Below are 21642 nucleotides of genomic sequence, written 5' to 3'. Positions count from 1 at the left end.
GGTTGCAACAATTATCTATACGGTCACAGTTTATGTCAATAACATCACATCGTCCCCCAGAGTGTGACTAGGGTGACAGACATCCCGATTTTATCGGGACTGTCCCGATATTTGCTTATTTGTCCCGCGTCCCGACTTACCTTCGGTCGGGATGTGAATTGTCCCGATATTTTGCCTCCGCTCACAGGCGGAGCGGAGCCCGGAGGGGGCTCGCGCCCCCCCGCTCCCTTCCGTTCCCTCCTTCCCCCATTGGATCCCTCCCCAAATCCCCACCCTGACCCTGCCTCCAGCCCTGCCCCCTCACTGCCCCATTGGATCCCTCCCCAAATCCCCGCCCTGGCCCCACCTCTTCCCCAAGCATGCCACATTCCTCCTTTTCCCCCCTCTCTCCCAGGCTTGTGCTGATCAGCTGTATGGCGTCGCAAGCGGTGGAGGGAGGGGAAGGTGGAGATGGAGCAGAGGCAAGCTGGAGGGCGGGGCGTGGAGCTCCCGTGGCCATTTTTTTTTTTTTTGCTCCACCTCCAGCTTTTTTTTTTTTTTTGCTCCGCCCCTCCATGCTCCCCAACCCCTGGCATCCCGATATTTCACCTGTGTGATCTGGTCACCCTAAGTGTAACACTGGGATGGGGTAGATCTGCCCCCACCCAGAGTGTGACACTGGGATTGGGTAGCTCTGCCCCTGAGTGTGTGGGGTAGCTGGGATGGGGTAGCTGGCCTCCCTCGAGTGTGACACTGGGATGTGGTAGCTCTGCCCCTCACCTGAGTGTGATACTGGGATAGGGTAGCTCTGCCCCCCCACCCCCGAGTGTGACACTGGGATGGGGTAGCTCTACCCCGGAGCAGCGTTTAGATTTTTAAGGTGGTTTAACCTCAGCAGTGCTGCACATAGGGTTGCCAATTCTCCAGGATTGTCCTGGAATCTCTATGAATTAAATATTAATATTCAATTAAATATTATGTCATGTGATGAAACCTCATGAGAACATAACATAAGAACATAAGAATGGCCCTACTGGGTCAGATCCAGGGCTGGATTAACTTTTTGTGGGCCCCACTGCCCACTACCTTCCTCAGAGTCCCACCATCACAGTTGCACAGCACCCCATATTCCTGAGGGGATTCTGCACCAAAAAATTCTGTGTACAATATTTTAAAATTCTGCAAATTTTATTTGTCAATAAATAAATGTGGAGGCTCCAACATGGTAGTGGGGAGCACAGGCCACTGATGCATGGAAGTGGGAGATTACCCTGCAGCCTCCCCCACCCCACCCCGGGATAGGGACTCGGCAGTGAGGCTGCACCTGACCCTGACACAGCGCAAGGGCCAGGCCTGCCCCAGAATCACCCTGGGGCCCTGCCTCCCTGTGCCAGGCGCACCAGGCGTGGGTGAGCAGGCTTAGCCCAGAAGCAGGATCCAAGTGTAGAGGGACTTAGTGTGGGGGGATACAGGTGGTGGTAAGAGAGTTCTCTGTGGGGCAATCTGGGTGCGGGTGGCTCAGTGAGAGATCTGGATGCACAAAAGGGGGGTTCCAGGTGCAGGGGCAATGGGACTCTGCAGGGGATCCAGATGAAGGTGTTTGGAGCTCAGGAGAGGGGGGTCTAGGTGCAGGGGAGGTGGGGTTCATTTGGGTGGGGGTCCAGGTGCAGGTGGTTGGGGCTAAGTGGGGAGGGTGTCTGGGGGGGCTCCTCAGGGTGGTACAGATGCAGGGGAGGTGGGGCTTCTCAGGGTGAGAGTTTGATGGCCCTGCTTAACAAGGCTGTGCTTTAGCTTGCCTCCTGTCCCCATTTCCCCTATTCCCTTCTCTTCCCCATCCCATGCCCCTTCCCCACTGGTCTATCTCCTCTCCATGCCACCCCTTCCTTCCTCCAGCCTCTTCCCCACTGCCCCCTTCCCCAGTCCCCTTCTCTTTCCCATCCCATGCCCCTTCCCCACCGCTGGATCTCCTCCCCATCCCACCCCCTTCATAGAATCATAGAATATCAGGGTTGGAAGGGTTCTCAGGAGGTCATCTAGTCCAACCCCCAGCTCAAAGCAGGACCAATTCTCAACTAAATCATCCCAGGCTTTGTCAAGCCTGACCTTAAAAACCTCTAAGGAAGGAGATTCGACCACCTCCCTAGGTAACCCATTCCAGTGCTTCACCACCCTGCTAGTGAAAAAGTTTTTCCTAATATCCAACCTAAACCTCCCCCACCGCAACTTGACACCATTACTCCTTCTTCTGTCATCTGGTACCACTGAGAACAGTCTAGATCCATCCTTTTTGGAACCCCCTTTCAGGTAGTTGAAAGCAGCTATCAAATCCCCCCTCATTCTTCTCTTCTGCAGACTAAATAATCCCAGTTCCCTCAGCCTCTCCTCATAAGTCATGTGCTCCAGCCCCCTAATAATTTTTGTTGCCCTCTGCTGGACTCTTTCCAATTTTTCCACATCCTCCTTGTAGTGTGGGGCCCAAAACTGGACACAGTACTCCAGATGAGGCCTCACCAATGTCGAATAGAGGGGAATGATCACGTCACTCGATCTGCTGGCACTGCCCCTACTTATACAGCCCAAAATGCCGTTAGCCTTCTTGGCAACAAGGGCACACTGTCGACTCATATTCAGCTTCTCGTCCACTGTAACCCCTAGGTCCTTTTCTGCAGAACTGCTGCCTAGCCATTCGGTCCCTAGTCTGTAACAGTGAATGGGATTCTTCTGTCCTAAGTGCTGGACTCTGCACTTGTCCTTGTTGAACCTCATCAGGTTTCTTTTGGCCCAATCCTCTAATTTGTCTAGGTCCCTCTGTATCCTATCTCTACCCTCCAGCATATCTACCACTCCTCCCAGTTTAGTGTCATCTGCAAACTTGCTGAGAGTGCAGTCCACACCATCCTCCAGATCATTAATGAAGATATTGAATGAAACCAGCCCCTGGCCCGACCCTTGGGGCACTCTGCTTGATACCGGCTGCCAACTAGACATGGAGCCATTGATCACTACCCGTTGAGTCCGACGATCTAGCCAGCTTTCTATCCACCTTATAGTCCATTCATCCAGCCCATATTTCTTTAACTTGTCAGCAAGAATACTGTGGGAGACCGTATCAAAATCTTTGCTAAAGTCAAGGAATAACACATCCACTGCTTTCCCCTCATCCACAGAGCCAGTTATCTCATCATAGAAGGCAATTAGGTTAGTCAGGCATGACTTCCTTCCCCACTGCCTCTTTTCCCCCACCTCCGCTTCCCCTGCCCCTTCTCTTCCCCATCCCCTGCCCCTGCCCCTTCCCCACTGCTCCATCTTCTCCCCAGGCTTGGAGGGCAGGGGGGAACCGCCCCCCAGCAGGAGCTGGCGGAATGGAGTGGGTTAGGGCTGGGTCACTCCACTTTCTGCCGCCCGGTGATTGCAGGGCGGGCCCGACCCCACACTCATGGGGCAGCGGGAAGTGGAGTGATCCGGCCCCAGCCTGCTCCGCTCTGCTCCCCGGCTCCCGGACTTTGGGGGAGGGGGAAACCGCCCCACAGCACACACCGACGCATGGTGAGTGCAGGGTGGGTCTGATCCCTCGTGCAGTCCCCCAGGATGCGTAACTCAGGGGAGGAGGTTTGGGGGGGAAGGGGTGGAGTGGGGGCAGGGCTGTGGTGGAGCAGGGGTGGGGGCAGCTTTCCTTCCGACTCTGGGCCTGGCGCCATGGTAAACCCGGTACTGGTCAGACCAAAGGTCCATCTAGCCCAGTATCCTGTCTTCCGACAGTGGCCAGTGCCAGGTGCCCCAGAGGGAATGAACAGAACAGGTAATCATCAAGTGATCCATCCCCTGTCACTCATTCACAGTTTCTGACAAACAGAGACTAGGGACACCATTCCTGCCCATCCTGGCTAATAGCCATTGATGAACCTATCCTCCATGAATTTATGTAGCTCTTTTTTGAGCCCTGTCATGGTCTTGGCCTTCACAACATCCTCTGGCAAGGAGTTCCACAGGTTGACTGTGCGTTGTGTGAAGAAATACTCCCTTTTATTTGTTTTAAACCTGCTGCTTATTAATTTCATTGGTGACCCCTAGTTCTTGTGTTATGAGAAGTAGTAAACAATACTTCCTTATCTATTTTCTCTACACCAGTCATGATTTTATAGACCTCCAACATATCTACCCTTAACCATCTTTTTTCCAAGCTGAAAAGTCCCAGTCTTATTAATCTCTCCTCATACAGAAGCCGTTCCATACCCCTGATAATTTTTGTTGCCCTTTTCTGAATCTTTTCCAATTCCAATATATCTTTTTTGAGATGGGATGACCACATCTGCACACAGTATTCAAGATGTGGAAGTACCATGGATTTATATAGAGGCAACATGATATTATTTTCTGTCCTATTATCTATCCCTTTCTTAATTATTCCCAGCATTCTGTTTGCTTTTTTGACTGATGCTGCACATTGCATGGATGTTTTCAAAGAACTATCCACAATGACTCCAAGATCTCTTTCTTGAGTGGTAACAGCTAATTTAGACCCTATCATTTTATATGTATAGTTGGGATTATGCTTTCCAATGTGCATTACTTTGCATTTATCAACATTAAATTTCATCTGCCATTTTGTTGCCCAGTCACCCAGTTTTGAGAGATCCTTTTGTAGCTCTTCGCAGTCTGCCTGGGACTTAACTATCTTTAGTAATTTTGTATCATCTGCAAATTTTACCACCTCACTGTTTACCCCTTTTTCCAGATAATTTATGAATATGTTGAATAGGACTGGTCCCAGAACAGACCCCTGGGGGACACCACTATTTACCTCTCCCCATTCTGAAAACTGACCATTTATACCTACCCTTTGTTTCCTATGTTTTAACCAGTTATCAATCCATCCCCTTCCCTCTTATCCTGTGACAGCTTACTTTGCATGAGAGCCTTTGGTGAGGGACCTTGTCAAAGGTTTTCTGAAAATCTAAGTACACTATATCCACTGGATCCCCTTGGTCCACATGCTTATTGACCCCTCCCCAAAGAATTCTAGTAGATTGGTGAGGCATGATTTCCCTTTACTAAAACCATGTTGACTCTTCCTCAACAGATTATGTTCATCTATATGTTTGATAATATTGTTCTTTATTATAGTTTCAACCATTTTGACTGGTACTGAAGTCAGGCTTACAGGCCTGTAATTGCCAGGATCACCTCTGGAGCCCTTTTAAAAAATTGTCGTCATATTAGCTATCCTCCAGTCATCTGGTACAGAAGCTGGTTTAAATGATAGGTTACAGACTACAATTAGTAGTTCTGGAATTTCACATTTGAGTTCCTTCAGAACTGTTGGGTAAATACCATCTGGTCCTGGTGACTTATTGCTGTTTAATTTATCAATTTGTTCCAAAACCTCCTCTAATGATACCTCAATCTGGGACAGTTCCTCAGATCTGTCACCTAAAAAGAATGGCTCAGGTTTGGAAACCTCCCTCACATCCTCAGCCATGAAGAACGATGCAAAGAATGAATTTAGTTTCTCTGCAATGGCCTTATCGTCCTTGAGTGCTCTTCTAGCATCTCGATCGTCCAGTGGCCCCACTGGTTGTTTAGCAGACTTCCTGCTTCTGATGTACTTAAAATTTTTTTTGCTATTACTTTTTGGCTTACTATTCCTCAAATTCTTTTTTGGCCTTTCTAATGGTATTTTTACACTTCATTTGGCAGTGCTTTTGCTCCTTTCTATTTTCCTCAATTGAATTTAACTTCCACTTTTTAAAGGATTCCTTTTTGCCTCTCACTGCTTCTTTTACTTTGTTGTTTAGCCATAGTGGCTCTTTTTTGGTTCTATTACTATGTTTTTTAATTTGGGGTATACATATAATTTGAGCGTCTATTATGGTGTCTTAAAAAAGTTTCCACACAGCTTGCAGAGATTTCACTTTTGGCACTGTACCCTTTAATTTCTGTTTAACTAACCTCCTCATTTTTGGGTAGCTCCTCTTTCTGAAATTAAATGCTACAATGTTGGGCCACTGTGGTGTGTTTCCTGCAACAGGGATATTAAATTTAATTATATTATGGTCACTATTACCAAGCGGTCCAACTTTATTCACCTCTTGGACCAGATCCTGTGCTTCACCTAGGACTAAATCAAGAATTGCCCCTGCTCTGGTGGGTTCCAGGACCAACTGCTCCAAGAAGCAGTCATTTAAGGTGTCCAGAAACTTTATCTCTGAATCCGTCCTGAAGTAACATGTACCCAGTCAATATGGAATACATCCAACTACAATTTGCAACCCTGGCTGCGCAGCAGTGTGTAGTGGCGCGGGGAGCGCGATCGGAGATGCTTAATTAATTTTGCCTCCTCTGACATCCCGTGGGCCGGGAGCAAGAAGGCCCTAGCAACCATTTACACCGGGTTTTTGCCGTTCAGCGGCCGAGTGGGTACCGCCTCGGGAGCTGATTGGCTCCTCTGTCTGTCAATCTGCACCGTACCCCGTTTCTCACCATCTTGATTGGCCTTGGTGGGGACGGTGCTTTTCCCGCCTTCCCGTCGCGCTAACACGCGCCACTAGTTCCCAGAGACCGGCGCCTCGAGGTGGGGGCAGGGCAGGGAGCGGGCCGTGTTGGGCCCGAGGTAGTTATGGCCCTCGGGGGACATTGAAGCGAAGGACGGTCCCCGTGGTGGTGAGTCCGGGACCCTGTAGGGCGGAGATTGGCCACGGGGGAAGAGGCGGGGCTCCTCGGGGGGGGGGGGGGGGAGAGTGTGGGTCGCCCGGTGGGGGTGAGCAGAGCGGAGAGTGGAAGGTGGTCCCTGGATTAGGGGTGTTGCGAGAGGCAGGACAGGGTCTCTGCTGGTTTGGCCTCAGGTTCCCTTGGTGTGGGTGTTATTGGGGGCAGGTTCCTGTGGCGCCTATTGTCGCCATAGTTTCTGAACTGGGGCGGAACACGGTTTGCCCACGGGGTACGGCTATGCTGCTTGGTGGCTCGGGCTAAGGGGGCGCTGCTTAATTATGCTCAGGCCGCAGCCCGAGCTCTGGTCCCTTCCCACCTCGCTGTCCCGCGGCACCTGTTCTTGACCCCGTTGACAGTGTGTGTGCTTTTCTTGGCATAGACAAGACTTCTGGCCCTGGAAAAGTAGTGAAAGGATGAAATGGGAGGTAATTAGAGAGCAGAAGCTGAGCAGGTGAGATGGGGAGTTTGTTTTGTTGTGTGTGTTAATGCCTAGTTAACTTCAGTGACTAATATTTTGGAGAAAGCATGCTTTTATTAAAGCTTCAGAACCCTAACTCCTTCACTTAAGGTGTGAGGGCTAACAATTTATTTCTGAAACATCAAACCAGCCCTCTAGGGTGGGAATTTTTTTTTTTTAAGCAGAAAAAATCCTTCCAGTCTTTGTTTCTTAATGATGTATAAAGAAACAAGGGCATTTGGAGGGCAACTATAAAAATGCCACATTAGCAAATAGATAATTCATAAGCAATATATTTTTAATAGGGCTGTCAAGCGATTAAAAAATAATTGTGATTAATTGCACTGTTAAAAAATAATAGAATACCATTTATTTAAATATTTTTGGATGTGTTCTACATTTTCATATATATTGATTTCAATTCCAACACAGAATACAAAGTGTACAGTGCTTACTTTATACTTTTATTACAAATATTTTCACAGTAAAAAGCATATAGCATTTTTCAGTTCATCTACACAGGGGTTCTCAAATTTTTGTACTGGTGACCCTTTCACATAGCAAGCCACTGAGGGTGACCCCCCCCCCTTAGAAATTAAAAACACTTTTTAATATATTTAACACTATTATAAATGTTGGAGGAAAAGCGGGGTTTGATATGGAGGCTGACAGCTCGTGACCCCCCCCCCCCACATAATAACCTCATGACCTCATCGGGGTCCTGACCCCCAGTTTGAGAACCCCGATCTACTATAAGTACTGTAGTGCAATCTCTTTATCATGAAAGTTGAACTTACAAATGTAGAATTATGTACAAAAAAAAACTGCATTCAAACATAAAACAATGTAAAACTTTAGAGCCTACAAGTCCACTCAGTCCTACTTCAGCCAATGGCTCAGACAAACAAGTTTTGTTGCAACTTGCAGGAGATAATGCTGCCCTCTTCTTGATTGCAATGTCATCTGAAAGTGAGAAGAAGTGTTCGCATGACACTGTTGTAGCCAGTGTCACAAGATATTTACGTGCCAATGCGCTAAAGATTCATATGTCCCTTCATGCTTCAGCCACCATTCCAGAGGACATGCGTCCATGCTGATGACGGGTATTGCTCAATAACAATCCAAAGCAGAGTGAACTGATGTATGTTCATTTTCATCATCTGAGTCAGATGCCACCAGCAGTTTGATTTTCTTTTTTTTGATGGTTCAGGTTATGTAGTTTCTGCATTGGAGTGCTGCTTCTTTTAAGACTTCTGAAAGCATGCTCCACACCCCGTCCCAGTCAGATTTTAGAAGGGACTTCACATTCTTAAACCTTGGGTTGAGTGCTGTAGCTATTTTGAGAAATCTCACACTTCTTTGCGTTTTGTCAAATCTGCTGTGAAAGTGTTCTTAAAATGAACAATATGTGCTGGGTCATCATCTGAGACTGCTATAACACGAAATATATGGCAGAATGCGGGTAAAACAGAACAGGAGACATACAATTCTCCCCGAAGGAGTTCAGTCACAAATTTAATTAACGCACTATTTTTTTAATGAGCATCATCAGCATAGAAGCATGTCTTTTGGAATGGTGGCCGACGCATAAAGGGGTATACGAATGTTTAGCATATTGGCATGTAAATACCGTGCAACGCCAGCTTCAAAAGTGCCATGCGAATGCCTGTTCTCACTTTCAGGTGATCTAAATAAGAATTAGGCAGCAGTATCTCCCGTAAATGTAAACAAACTTGTTTGTCTTAGTGGTTGGCTGAACAAGAAGTAGGACTGAGTGAACTGGTAGGCTCTAAAGTTTTACATTGTTTTGTTTTTGAGGGCAAGTATGTAACAAAAAAAATCCACATTTGTAAGTTACACTTTCACATTAAAGAGATTGCACTACAGTACTTGCATGAGGTGAATTGAAAAATACTACTTATTTTGTTTATCATTTTTACAGTGCAAATATTTGTAATAAAAAATAATAAAGTGTATTCTGTGTTGTAATAGAAATCAATATATTTGAAAATGTAGAAAAATATCCAAAAATATTTAAAACATTTCAATTGGTATTCTATTGTTTAACAGTGCAATTACTCACAATTAATTCTTTTGAGTTAATCGCGTGAGTTAACTGCGACTAATGGACTGCTCTAATTTTTAACTATATGTAACTGACCAATTTAATTCTCTTTTGCATATATATATTTGTGTGTGTGAAGATTAAGCACATGAATTCTGTGGGGACATATGTACCTCTTTTGTGTCTCCAGTTGTTAGATTGATGAAGCTATTGGACTAACAGTGATGTGGCTGAATTGTACTCTCTATGGATAGTTACAAAACCTCTAAGACTTGTCTGAAGCCCTAAGACTTTTATTGTTTAAAGAAGGTGATATCAGTAGAGGAGAGACACTTAATGTAGAGTGTAGCATTTACTTTGTCTCTTCCATTGTGAATTTGGAAACTACTAAATAGCTAGTTATACATAATAAAGATTGCTGAGAAATGAATCTTTCAGGGAAAGGTGGGTCTCCTTAAGGAAGACTAATACTGGAACAACAGTAAAAGTAGTGTGTGAGCAGCAGAGAGCCACACCAAAGGCTTATCTCTCCATGGAAAATCTTGTCCTCGCTTCACCCTGTCTTTACTTTTCGTGGTGCAACTGGGGAACATTGATAGCTGTCAGTATGCCGTGGAGTGTTCTCTCAATCATTGATCTCCTTGGTCTCTTCTATGTTTCCATTATAGGTGGATTCCTAGCTGTGGTGTTCCAGCCAGGGTCTGAATATGGCAACCAAGGATTGTGTCTCCTCTGAAGAGGGAGCCTCATTAGAATTACCCCTTCCAGGACCGAGTGACTCTGATGAGCTGAGCAAATCCTACCCTTGGACCAATAAGAGTAGAAAAAGTGGGCTTTCCAGACTCTGCCGGAGTAAAGCTTCTTTGTCTGGTGATTATTGTGTAGCACTCTGAATTTGGCAATGTGAATTTATGAGTCAAGATATGTGTTCTTTCCAATGCCTTAAGACTTTCCCAATAAATTAGAAATGACACAGTTAAAGAAGTAAGTGAAAAAACAAAACAAAAAAGAGACGTGTTCAGGAAGTTGTACCAAAGGGGCGAGGAGGAGGAGGTGGTTGAATCTAGAACAGATATAGGGATGTGGAAGGAATTTGACTACTTCTGAACCCAGAACATATACATGGGTTGGATGAAGGTCTTACTACATGGTGACTATTACCAGCATAATGGTTTATGTACCCTTATGTTGCCTTGTTTTAGACCAGAGGTTCTCAAACTGTGGTCCAAGTTCCATTCAGGTGGTCCGCAGATAGTTCCCTCTAAGGTGTGAACCTGGGGGCGGCTGCACATGAGAGAATGAATGGCCACCCACCTAATTAGTGGAGCTGCACAGGTATGGCTCCACTAATTATGTGCCTGAACCCTGGAGAAGATGCACATGTAAGGTGAGGTGGTGGCCTTGGGGGGAATAGCGGGTAGTTGGGAGGAGGCAGTGGGGTGAGAAGAGGGGGTGAGAAGAATTTGGGATGTGCAGAGCTGCAGTGGCCAGAGAAAGAGGTGACTTTCCCCAGTTCCAGGGATGCGGCTGCCAGGGAGAGACGGCCCTTCTTCCCAGCCTCAGCTCTGTGGCTGGAGAGAGACCCCCCCCCCCCCTTCCTTCCCAGCCCCAGCTCGGGGGCTGCTCTGGTGGGGGAGAGACCCTTCTTCCCAGCCCAGCTTGGGGGCTGCCATGGCAATGGGGAGTGGGAGAGACCCCCCTCCTTGCCAGCCCTAGCTTGGGGGCTGCCGCAACAGGGGGGAGAGGGCACATCCATCACATTAGAAAGGTAAGGTTACTGATATTAAAATGAGTTGTGTGCTTTTTATTTGTAGAACAAAAAAACTTTTATTATTGAGGGTTTTTTTTAAATATATAACTCTTTTATCCAAAGTGCTTTACAATAGTTAGCTAACAGTACAAACAACATTTGGAAAGATCATTAAGTGGTTCGCCGAGACCCTCAGCAAGTTTCAAGTGGTCTGTGGGGAAAAAAAAGAGTTTGAGAACCACTGTTTTAGACACCTTCTCCGGTACTGCCTACCCCTGAAAGCTGCTTGTTCTTTTGGGAGTGAAATGACTTCATAGGTGACACTGTGATATTTCCTGAAGTACCTCTCTTTTGATGTAGGAGTTCTGAGAATTTCAGCACAGTCACTTGGCAAGATGTGCCCTACAGATGTATGTATGTTTGTTTGTTAGTAGTCAAAAGCATAGGTGGGTGAACAGCGCTTCCTCACCAGTTCCAGTGCTGCTGTAGTTATAATCAGCTAATTAACTAGTTTATGACTAAACAAATATTTAATGGGACAGGGTCTATCTAAAAATCATTAATAACAGCTTAGATTATTAAAACTGAGAGAATTTTTAAAATCATCATTTGTTCTTTTCTCAGCTTGGCCAAAAGAAAATAGACTAGTAAAATAGTGCATGGGAACCAGTAACATCACATTTTTCCAGCCGTTGAGTCATAGATACTGGAATACTTAAATCTGATCCAAACAACTGTTCTTATTAACATTAAAAATATGAAAACATTTCTATTTAATACTAGGCTTTTGATTTTAAAGAAAGATTTTCAAAACCTTAAATTTTTAGACTAAACTACTTGACAGTTGCTTCAATGGGTGATTGGTCTTTCCCTGAAAATTGTCTCCCCACTAAATGTTCTTTTATATCAGACTTCTTTAGCTACAGAGACGTTCATCTTTTTTCCTTTTTTTCTAGAGGATGGATGGACTTCCTATTGCTTATCTTCACTGGCTGCTCACAACATTTGTTCTGGCAATCGTGGTAACCCTTGGGCTCATTTGGAACTTGCCTCCTTATCCTGTTCAGTCGGTAGCACCTCTTCTTGTTCCTTCTTGAATGTCCTGAGTGTAGAGGAATCCCTCCAGTCGCTCCCAGCTGCTGTGTGCAACCCAAATAAAGCCATCTTCACTGTGGATGTCAGGACAACAGAGGTACAGGGAGTCCTCAACTTTATGACGTTCGCCTTACGATGAACAGCACTTAGACATTTCTGAATTGACACCCTGATTTGACTTACGACAATTGGTTTCGACTTTACGACACTCCGTCCCACAATGGAGTGGATTGCGTTTCCGAGTTATGACGTTTCGACTTAGGATGCAATTTTCAGGACCAATTGTGTCTTAAGTCCGAGGACTGCCTTTACCAGCCTTTTACCATGGCTGTAGCAGGATCACCCACTAAAAATGAGCTTTGTATAGTTCTGTTATAAACCACATAGCTTTATGAAGATTCAGACTTGTGTAATTTTTACTTGTATATGTAACGGAACTCGTAGTCATTATCATGTCTTTAAAATATTTGAGATTTATGTATCCCAAGTATAGTTTATAATTGGCAAAATGCACAAGACAAGATCAGACAGAACACTGATCTCTTGAGCCCTTTTCAAGCAGAGTAGGGGAAAATAAAACTTTATGGCAAACTTTAATACAAATTATAAAATTTAAAAATACACCTCTACCCCGATATAACGTGGCCCGATATAACGCGGTAAAGCAGCGCTCCTGGGGGGCGGGGCTGTGCACTCCACGTTATATCAAACTTGCTTTGATCCGCTGGTTTCACCTATAACGCAATAAGATTTTTTTGGTTCCCGAGGACAGCATTATATCGGGGTAGGGGTGTACTTGGGGTTCTCTGTACTTAGTGCTATATTCATTTAAGCTTATGGCCAGTGTATCTAGATGACTGAAAGTTTAGGCATTTCTCATGCAGACATAGGTCCTACACTGAGTATGTAAAATGCTCTTTGTGGTACAAAAGACACTGTGTAGTTTACACAAAAGAACTGTAGACACTGTGTGGTTAATGCACCTTTTGAAGGTCTGGAGCAGGTCACTTTATTTAAAATAAAAAAGACTATTCAGCTGCAAGCAGCAGTTGCAGCCGCAGTAAGCTGGAGACAGAACTGTGCTTGATGTAGCTTGTAAAGAAGGACTCTTTCACTGTGCTAACTGGATTATTTTACTGTAATCAATTTAAAGGAATTGTAATTAAGTTAAGAGCAAGGGTTGGCTAATTGGATTTTGGATACTAGTCTGCAGGTTGCTGATCAATTGTTTCTGCTGTTAGATAGATCTAAAACTATAGTCCTATTTAGGATTTACTTGTAAATATAACATAATTTTATTTCACTAGATAGTCTTGTTTTCACAGGCCAAACAGCTGGAGGGCGCCGAATAGTATACAAGAAAGGGAGAAAGATAAAAGGAATGCTGTGTCTCTGTTTCATTTACCAGATACGTGACTATGGCTTTGTCTATACGACACGGCTTTTAGCGACACAGCTGTGTCGCTAAAAGTCGGGCAGTGTAAACGCTATTTGTCAGCACTTTTGCAAGCAAAATACTTCCACTGCCTACGAGCGGGGTTCATGTTGTCGACAGGAGAGCGCCCCTGCTGACAAGGAGCCATTTACACTGCCACCTGCCATGGCAAACTTTTGTCTTTTGGGGGGGCTTTTTTAAGCACCTGTGAATGACAAAACCTTTTGTCATTCAATTGGCAGTGTAGACAAAGCCTGAAGCAGCAGATTATCATTAAAATTGAAACAGACATAGGAATACTACTAAGTATGAAGTGAAATATGTAGCAGGTTTCAGAATAAAAGTAGGACCTATCATTTCCAACTTCCATTGAGAGAAGATGTGACATAATGAAATATTAGACCAGCCACCTGGTAGGAGAACTAGAAATAAAATTCTTACTGCATTCTTTTGCCTCTCTTCTAGATTCTCGTTGCCAATGACAAAGCCTGCAAGCTCCTTGGGTACAGTAGTCATGAGCTGATTGGCCAGAAGCTATCCCAGTTAATATCAAAATCTACTCCGGGTATAGTGGAGGCCCTAGGGGAGGAACATGTGGAGGCTGATGGATATGCAGCTGTGGTTTCTGGAACAGTGGTGTGTGAGATGTTCAAGCAAATAATCCCTTACAGAAGTACCCTTGTGTGATTTATTTCAATTTAACTCTTCAGTGTCCTCCAGTACATGTCCCTGGGTTAGAGGTAACCTTTTGTCACTATTTGACAGTGGTGGAGGCATTTCTTTTTGAAAAGAAGCTTATAAACATCTTTTGCCTTTTTAATTCTGGCTTATGTAGTCCATTTGGGAGGCACGCGTAAGATTCTTCCTTGTGTCAACTTGTATAGTCAGGATGACTCTTGCTCAAATGAATTCATAATGGACACTAGCCAATGTTAATGGCTCAACATAGAACAGTTTAATACTAATGCAAGATTCCCAAGGGCTGTCTCAATGTAATTTAAAAAAAAAATTAAACTCTTAAATTGCATTCCATGAATTATAATAGTTATCAACGCTGTCAAATGCCATGAAATATCTGAGGATATATATGGCAAAACACTTAACTGAAAATGAAAGAACAATTGATATCTTGCCTTCAAGGGAATATAATAAGCCATAAAGTATGTGGAACTGTCTGAGAGAAATGTCTCAAAAAAAAAAAAAAGCCTTTTTTCTGCTATTGTTCACAGTTATTGCGTGTGCAAATATTCTGGAGGGAAAACGAGCTCATATCCTCTCTGCAGGTCTTCTCTTTTAAAAGAGATTTACAACACTTAAGAACTACAGCTGTCTCAGCCCTAAAACAAGTTTGGGGAGAAAAGTGAAGATTTGGTTGGCTGAGACCCCAGAATAAAAATTAGCATTTCTGGCAGCTGTTCAACTCAAAATTTGTGCTATTAAATATATTTTAGAGACTTCTTGCGGTGTAGTAAAAATACATAAACCCTTTCTATCACAAAACTAGTAAGGCCTGATATGAACAGGGCAGGGGGGAAAAGGGAGTAAACCTCATATGAAAGAATCCTCTTGTTTGAGAGGAATCTATTCCAACAAGAAATGAAACTGGCATTTTTGCAGTTGAAATTAATAAAGCTACTGTTGAAGTTGAGTCTGCTGGTTTATTTCCACAATAACGCCACCGATAACTCGTCTTGCAAGGATCCAGCTGCTCTTTTGGTTATTGTAACTTACTGAGATTCCCATAAGGAATGCATCTTTGGATGTATGGTATTAGAGTATCATTTTTAAAAAGGCATGCAAAAGTTGGGAAACACCTTGATCTTTTTTCTTAGGTTGAAGAGAACAACATAGTGTGTGTGATCAGTGATCTATTTGCAAACCTTCGGCCCTTTATATTAGAGCCATATTTATTCTAACAAAGCAAAAACACTGGATCTTACTGAGGACTCCATGTTGATTGTCCATGTCAGGTGTGAGGTTTAAAAACAAAGCTGTTATCCAAGCACAAAGAAGTTTTAATGTTTCATGCTCTTTCAATGGCTGAGTAACTTAAACAACTTTATTTGTAACAGCATTTCAGCAAAGCCGCAATATTGGAGATACAAATGTATAAATATGCAGCTTGCATATTGCTGATATGCATGCACTGAATGTGCTGTGGTCTCGTTTTTAGTGTCTGTTTGCATGCTTATACACTGAAAAGGACGATAGGAAATAGTTCAAGACTTAAAGGCATTAGGTAGGATCTTTGGCTGCAGCCAAAGAGCACCAAGTGCAGTGTAGGAACAGTGCGTACGAAGGAGTTGCTTTTGTCTCCTGTAATCCTTCGTAGGTGCAGGCTCCTGCTGTAACTTAGAACAGACTCAAAGATGTTCTAAATTATTCCAGTTGTCAGTGCCCCCAAGAAGGGTAGAGTAACATTGGCCAGAGAGTGCCTCATTGTATAGTGCCAACTGCTATCTTCTGTTTTTAGTTTACACAAAAAAGAGGAAGCTTGATTTAACTCCGGGGTTCTCAAACTGGGGGTCGGGACCCCTCAGGGGATTGCAAGGTTTTTATATGGGGGGTTGCAAGCTGTCAGCCTCCAACCCAAACCCCGCTTTGCATCCAGCATTTATAATGGTGTTAAATATATAAAAAAGTGTGTTTAATTTATAAGGGGGGGGGTTGCATTGAGAGGCTTGCTATGCGAAAGGGGTCACCAGTACAAAAGTTTGAGAACCACTGATTTAACTGGTCCTTCATGTGTTAGTGCTTTATAAATATAATGGGATTGCCCCAAGATTACCACTTTGTCTCACTTGTAGTTCATCTCAGATATGACAGCTCAGCTTTGCTTTGCAATCCTATAGTCCTGCCCAGAACTGTTTGTCAAACCCCCTATAGTACAAATGGAGGTTCCCATTTAACTGAATGTTTTGGCGAATGCAAGAGGAATTGGCACCATTAAGGAAGACTTTTTCACTTTGCCCTGTTCAAAAAATTAATAAAGATCCCTTATCTTGCATTTCTAACAGCAAGAGAGAGACATCTCAGTTTGAAATCTTATTCAGCTCTCATTGCCCTGAAGCTGTTGGTAGGTAAAAAGAGACATGTTGGTATACTGTATTTAATGCTGATTTCTGTTAACAGGTGGATGTTATAGGACATAGCAATGAGAAGATCCCTGTCTCAGTCTGGGTGAGGAGAATGAGAAGCAAGGACAACCAATGCTGTGTGGTTGTGCTGGAACCAGTGGAAAGACTCTCTGCCTCTGTTTCCTTCAGAAGTGATGTGAGTGTTCTGTTCTATTAGTCACAAAATGTCAGAGCAATTTGACATAAAAGAGCTTTTGTGCAAGTGAGGGGGTCTTAAAAGCCTTAACAGACAATTTAGTACTCATGACTATGAAAGAAGTATGTAGTACTGGCTAGAGCCAGGTGTAGTGTGGGCAGACTCTGCAAATTTCTCCCACGCAGCTGTGCCAGTTCATCTCAGTCTTGACTTGCACTTTCTAACATGATTAGCTGAGTGGTCTCTCCTCAAGGCACACTTTGCAGTGGAATAGATGGAATACTGCAGGTGAATTAACAGACATGATTGTAAATCTTTGTGTACAAGCACTTTTTGTTGGGGGAAATCCCAGATTCTGTTTTTCCACTTGCCTCATGTGGATTTTAGCTACATTTGGTTTCCGTGCATAAAAATAGTGTCAGAGTGGCACTGTATCATGCCGCATCTGCTTACTGAATCAGTGGTTGTTACTGGTATTGTCTCTCTTCATGCGCACTTCCAGCCATATTGTTTGATATTAGCATAAACTGCTGTTTGGGAATGGTGTGGCCAGTGGTTAAAACATTACAATTATGAGGGTCATGTGAACTCTTTTTAAGGGAGAGATTACATCGTGTGACCTTCTTTTTGCACATCTCCATGGTTACACATCATTGGAAGAAGTAGTTGGGCACTACATAACAGACCTGATTCCTTCGCTGCAGATCCCTCCTCCTGGCAAGAAAATTCCAAAGGTACTGTGTGATCTATCAACTAAGCTGTTCCTTGCTCTTCTCTCTTGTGATATAAATATTGCACAGTCTTCATATTTCATATGTGTTGGCTTTCTCTAGTTGGGTAACAAATAGAGCCTTTGGTGGCAGATTTAGCACCTAAGACCTAAGTCTCCTGATAATGGCTATGGAGTTGTTGGTTGCTGTTCAGGTGTTTCCTAGCTAGGTAATGAGCTAGGGCTTTCACTGCAGAATCTCTCCTAGTGAAATGACACATTCTCCCCTCTACCCCCTTCCCTCCCCCTGACCCGGAAAGCTTTCCTGTGCATAACCTGATGTGCATGCTGTAATGTAAAGTGTTTCTCTTTTTAGAATCTCAAGATCCAGAGATCTGTAGGTCGAGCCAGGGAGGGCACAACATTTCCTCTCAGTTTAAAGCTGAGGGCTAGCCTTCCTGATGAGGACCAAGTCCCAGTGGTTGAGGATGGACTCCTACAGGAGTGCAAGACAGGATCTTCCACAGACTATTCTTACTCTGCCACTGTCTGGGTTTTCACTGCCATCAGTGGGCTTATCACACTCCAACAAGATGGGACCATCTATGGCATCAACAACAGTTTTGCTTTAATGCTGTTTGGCTATGAGAGAAAGGAGCTGCTGGGAAAGGTGAGGCCTGAATTCTCATCCCTCCTCCCCCCCCAAAAATGATTGGTGTGTCTTAATGATCTCAAGTCTGCCAGCAAAAGAATCTATTCCACTTGCTCAGTTAGAATTGCTGTTTTCAACAAATAAGTGTGGGGTGGTCGTTGGTGCATAAGTTAACTTCTGAACAAAGGATTGCCAAATTTTAAGTATGCGGGAGCAGGCTATGCAATCTCTTGTCTTCCATCACTGTTGTGGATCATGTTTGTCTGACTTCCCACAAGGATCAGATTGGATTGCTTTCTCCACCAGCACAGGTTATTGGCATCTGTCACCAACCAGTGAGGAGTCAGTCTGGTTCATACTGTTGCACTCTGTATTTTAGAACATCACCTTCCTGATTCCTGGTTTCTGTAACCACATGGATAGAATTGATGAATCCTCCTTGCCATTTCCCCCTCTTGATGATTGCATGGAGACAGAAAATGGACGAACCTCTGGAGATATTAAAAGAGCCCAGCGGGGAGACTGTTGTATAGCAGATAATAGTGAAGGTAAAATGACCTGAAAGGGGAGAAGCATGTCACTGAAAATGGTTGTGTGTGCTATGAAATCATTGGATTTCTGTATAGTTGAAACCACGTGTTTGAAATAATCAGTTACATTGCATGGATGGAAACTTGATTTTACTTCTACTTCCCTCTGCATTTCTAATGGCAAGGAACCAAAGAACATGCCAGTTCAGAAATAATTATACCAAGAATAAATAATACTTTGCATGTATAGCATCCTTTTTTCTCAAAGCACTTTAAAACGTTTGAAATTTAACTGGCTTGACAGAAGTGTCGGTATGCAGAAGTCTACTGTATTAGCATTTTAAAGGAGAACCTTAATATTGGTTAGCCAATATTTGGATCTTTGCTGGTTTGTTTCTGGTAAGAGGAGAAAGTGCTGATGAGTTAGGGATATTATTTGGTGCAATCCTGTCTATTTACAAAGAATGGAAACACCTTTCTGTTCCCCTGAACACAATAGGAACAAATTGGAGACAGTTTATTTCTTTGCTTACAGTTTCCAAGTGTACCTTACCAGACAGGGCCCTGTCTACAAGAAGCTCTTTCTCTCTCGGCTTCCTTGCTATCACTGCTTCTCTGGCTTTCTCATGGCTTTTCTTGCTCTGACACACAGTGGCATTCCGAACAATGCTCCAGCCCCTGCATTTGAAATCTGTTCCCAGGGATCTTCTTCTTCTTCTCCCTGAGTTAGTTTGTGTTCAGGCCTTCCGTGTGGCCTGTGCTTTGGATGGTTGCTTCTATTGTTTCAGCTATCTTATTCCATAAATGAGTTTAATTGCTTCTTCCATTCAGCCAGAATAAAGGGCAGCTGGCATGCCCTTCAGCAGTATGTGATTGTCTATGGATCAAATACACACTTGTTGTCAGCTAGCAACATCCTCCAAATAAGTCAAATACAAAAGAACAGTAAAAGTATTTTAAAGATGACAGAAGAATTCTCAATCAAGTAGAGTTGCCATGTTGGAGAATGCATTTGTGAGCTGAATACCTGGGGTGGGGGAAGCAAGAAATTTATCAAGTTGCTCAGTCCATTTGTCATTGTAGTTAAAATTCTAGTTTAACAAAAGAGCTCTTGTTGGTGTTTTGGTTAGTTAATTTTACTACTTAATGGAGCTGTTAAAATAATAGACCTGGTGTTACAGTGTCTTGCTAAATTCCTTGCTTTTTCATGCATTGAAATCAGAGCTGTATTTCCAAAGTCATAGTGTACATCTTCCAAAATGAGCTCCTTCTGAGAAATAGCTATGCAATGGCAGCTACCACTGTGATCGCTCTCAGCTGGAAACAGTGGTGAGTATTTCTAAGAATTCTCCCGGAAATTCACTTTTAATATGCTGAAATACTTTTATCTAACAAATGAGCAATTACTGCAATCTAAGGCATTCTTGCTAATCACACTATTTTTCTTATAGCAAATTCTTAAGGTGTGTGGCTTTATTTTGAAAACTTCTTTTTGGAGAAGAAAAGGCGAGGGGAATGGTTTTGGTTACTGTGTTCAGCAAACTTCTAGCTGTCACTGATGCACACAACCATTCTATAAGATTCCTTATATTTAAAAGTACCTCTGGCTGCTTACTCTGATCACATTTCAGCAGTATGTCTTCCCACCCACTCTGTTTTGTCTCTATTCTTTTCCTTTCATTCTGTTCTTTTCCCTTTCCCTCTGTAGCATCTGCTCTCTGGCACCAAATACGTATGTATTGATGAGGATCAGTGGCTTTTCAAAAGTGCTATTGTCATCTGTTAATGAAATAACTTAGAGCTTTCCTTTTGAAAAGAATCCCATGACCTCCAATGCAAGCTTTTATTAGTGCAGTGGACTTGACTCATAGAATTACTTCCAAATCCTGGTGGTTTGGCTGCTTTGGATAGCATTTGCTTCTGTGAAGATTCTGGATAAAGTAATGTCGAAGTTTCCATTATAATCACTGTCTCCATAATCTCAGACTTTTTAAAAGTATTCTCCTTCTGCATGGGTATTTTCCATGCTGGGTCTCAATGCAAAAATAGATTAAGATATTTTAAAGAGCGTCTGAGCATAATACTTTTGTGGACAAACGTGAAATTGTGTATCGTACAGGTGAGAAGTAAGTTAGATATTTAAGCAAAACAAAGTCTTAAAGTGTTTCAGAAGGCTGGCTTTTCTACAGTAAATTCCAGATTGATTCATGTTATAATCCAAGACAAAGGACTCTCATTTCTCCATTTCTGCAAACTGTAGAGGTTCAAATTATAATTTGAGTGTGTGTTGGAGTATTTTGGTACTACACCCTTTGGTAAGCCATTAAGGGCTAATTTTGTTACAGGAGTAACTCCAATGGAGTTATGCTTACAGAGAATTTTGGTCCTAAATAATAAAATTAGAGATCTGAGATGAGTGAACTATTATATGTTGTCAAGTATCAGAGGGGTAGCCGTGTTAGTCTGATTCTGTAAAAAGCAACAGAGGGTCCTGTGGCACCTTTAAGACTAACAGAAGTATTGGGAGCATAAGCTTTCGTGGCTAAGAACCTGACTTCTTCAGATGCAAGTAATGGAAATCTCCAGAGGCAGCTATGAATCAGTATGGAGATAAAGAGGTTAGTTCAATCAGGGAGGGTGGGGTGCTCTGCTAGCAGTTGAGGTGTGAACACCAAGGGAGGAGAAACTGCTTCTGTAGTTGGATAGCCATTCATAGTCTTTGTTTAATCCTAATCTGATGGTGTCAAATTTGCAAATGAACTGGAGCTCTGCAGTTTCTCTTTGGAGTCTGGTCCTGAAGTTTTTTTGCTGTAAGATGGCTACGTTTAAATCTGCTATTGTGTGGCCAGGGAGGTTGAAGTGTTCTCCTACAGGTTTTTTTATATTACCATTCCTGATATCTGACTTGTCCATTTATCCTTTTGCATAGTGACTGTCCAGTTTGGCCAATGTACATAGCAGAGGGGCATTGCTGGCATATGATGGCATA

The 21642-nt window shown here is 43.4% G+C and overlaps 1 protein-coding gene across 1 annotated transcript in view; it reads left to right on the top strand.

Annotated features, from left to right (window-relative positions):
* Positions 1–6511: 6511 nt before the first annotated feature.
* The window catches only part of PASK (PAS domain containing serine/threonine kinase), a 43151-nt gene continuing 28020 nt past the window's right edge, over positions 6512–21642 (top strand). Inside the window, exons 1-9 of the mRNA XM_034781851.1 lie at positions 6512–6639; positions 9878–10079; positions 11916–12151; positions 13955–14125; positions 16622–16762; positions 17362–17496; positions 17848–18141; positions 18503–18671; positions 18958–18965. Of these exons, the coding sequence (XP_034637742.1) occupies positions 9917–10079; positions 11916–12151; positions 13955–14125; positions 16622–16762; positions 17362–17496; positions 17848–18141; positions 18503–18671; positions 18958–18965 (1317 nt within the window). The 5' untranslated portion in view covers positions 6512–6639; positions 9878–9916. The remainder of the gene's footprint in view (positions 6640–9877; positions 10080–11915; positions 12152–13954; positions 14126–16621; positions 16763–17361; positions 17497–17847; positions 18142–18502; positions 18672–18957; positions 18966–21642) is intronic.

This window comes from Trachemys scripta, chromosome 9, assembly GCF_013100865.1.
Source record: "Trachemys scripta elegans isolate TJP31775 chromosome 9, CAS_Tse_1.0, whole genome shotgun sequence".
Classification (NCBI taxonomy): domain Eukaryota; kingdom Metazoa; phylum Chordata; order Testudines; family Emydidae; genus Trachemys; species Trachemys scripta.
Note: the sequence above shows the minus strand (reverse complement) of the source record. Positions and strands in the feature narration are given on the sequence as shown.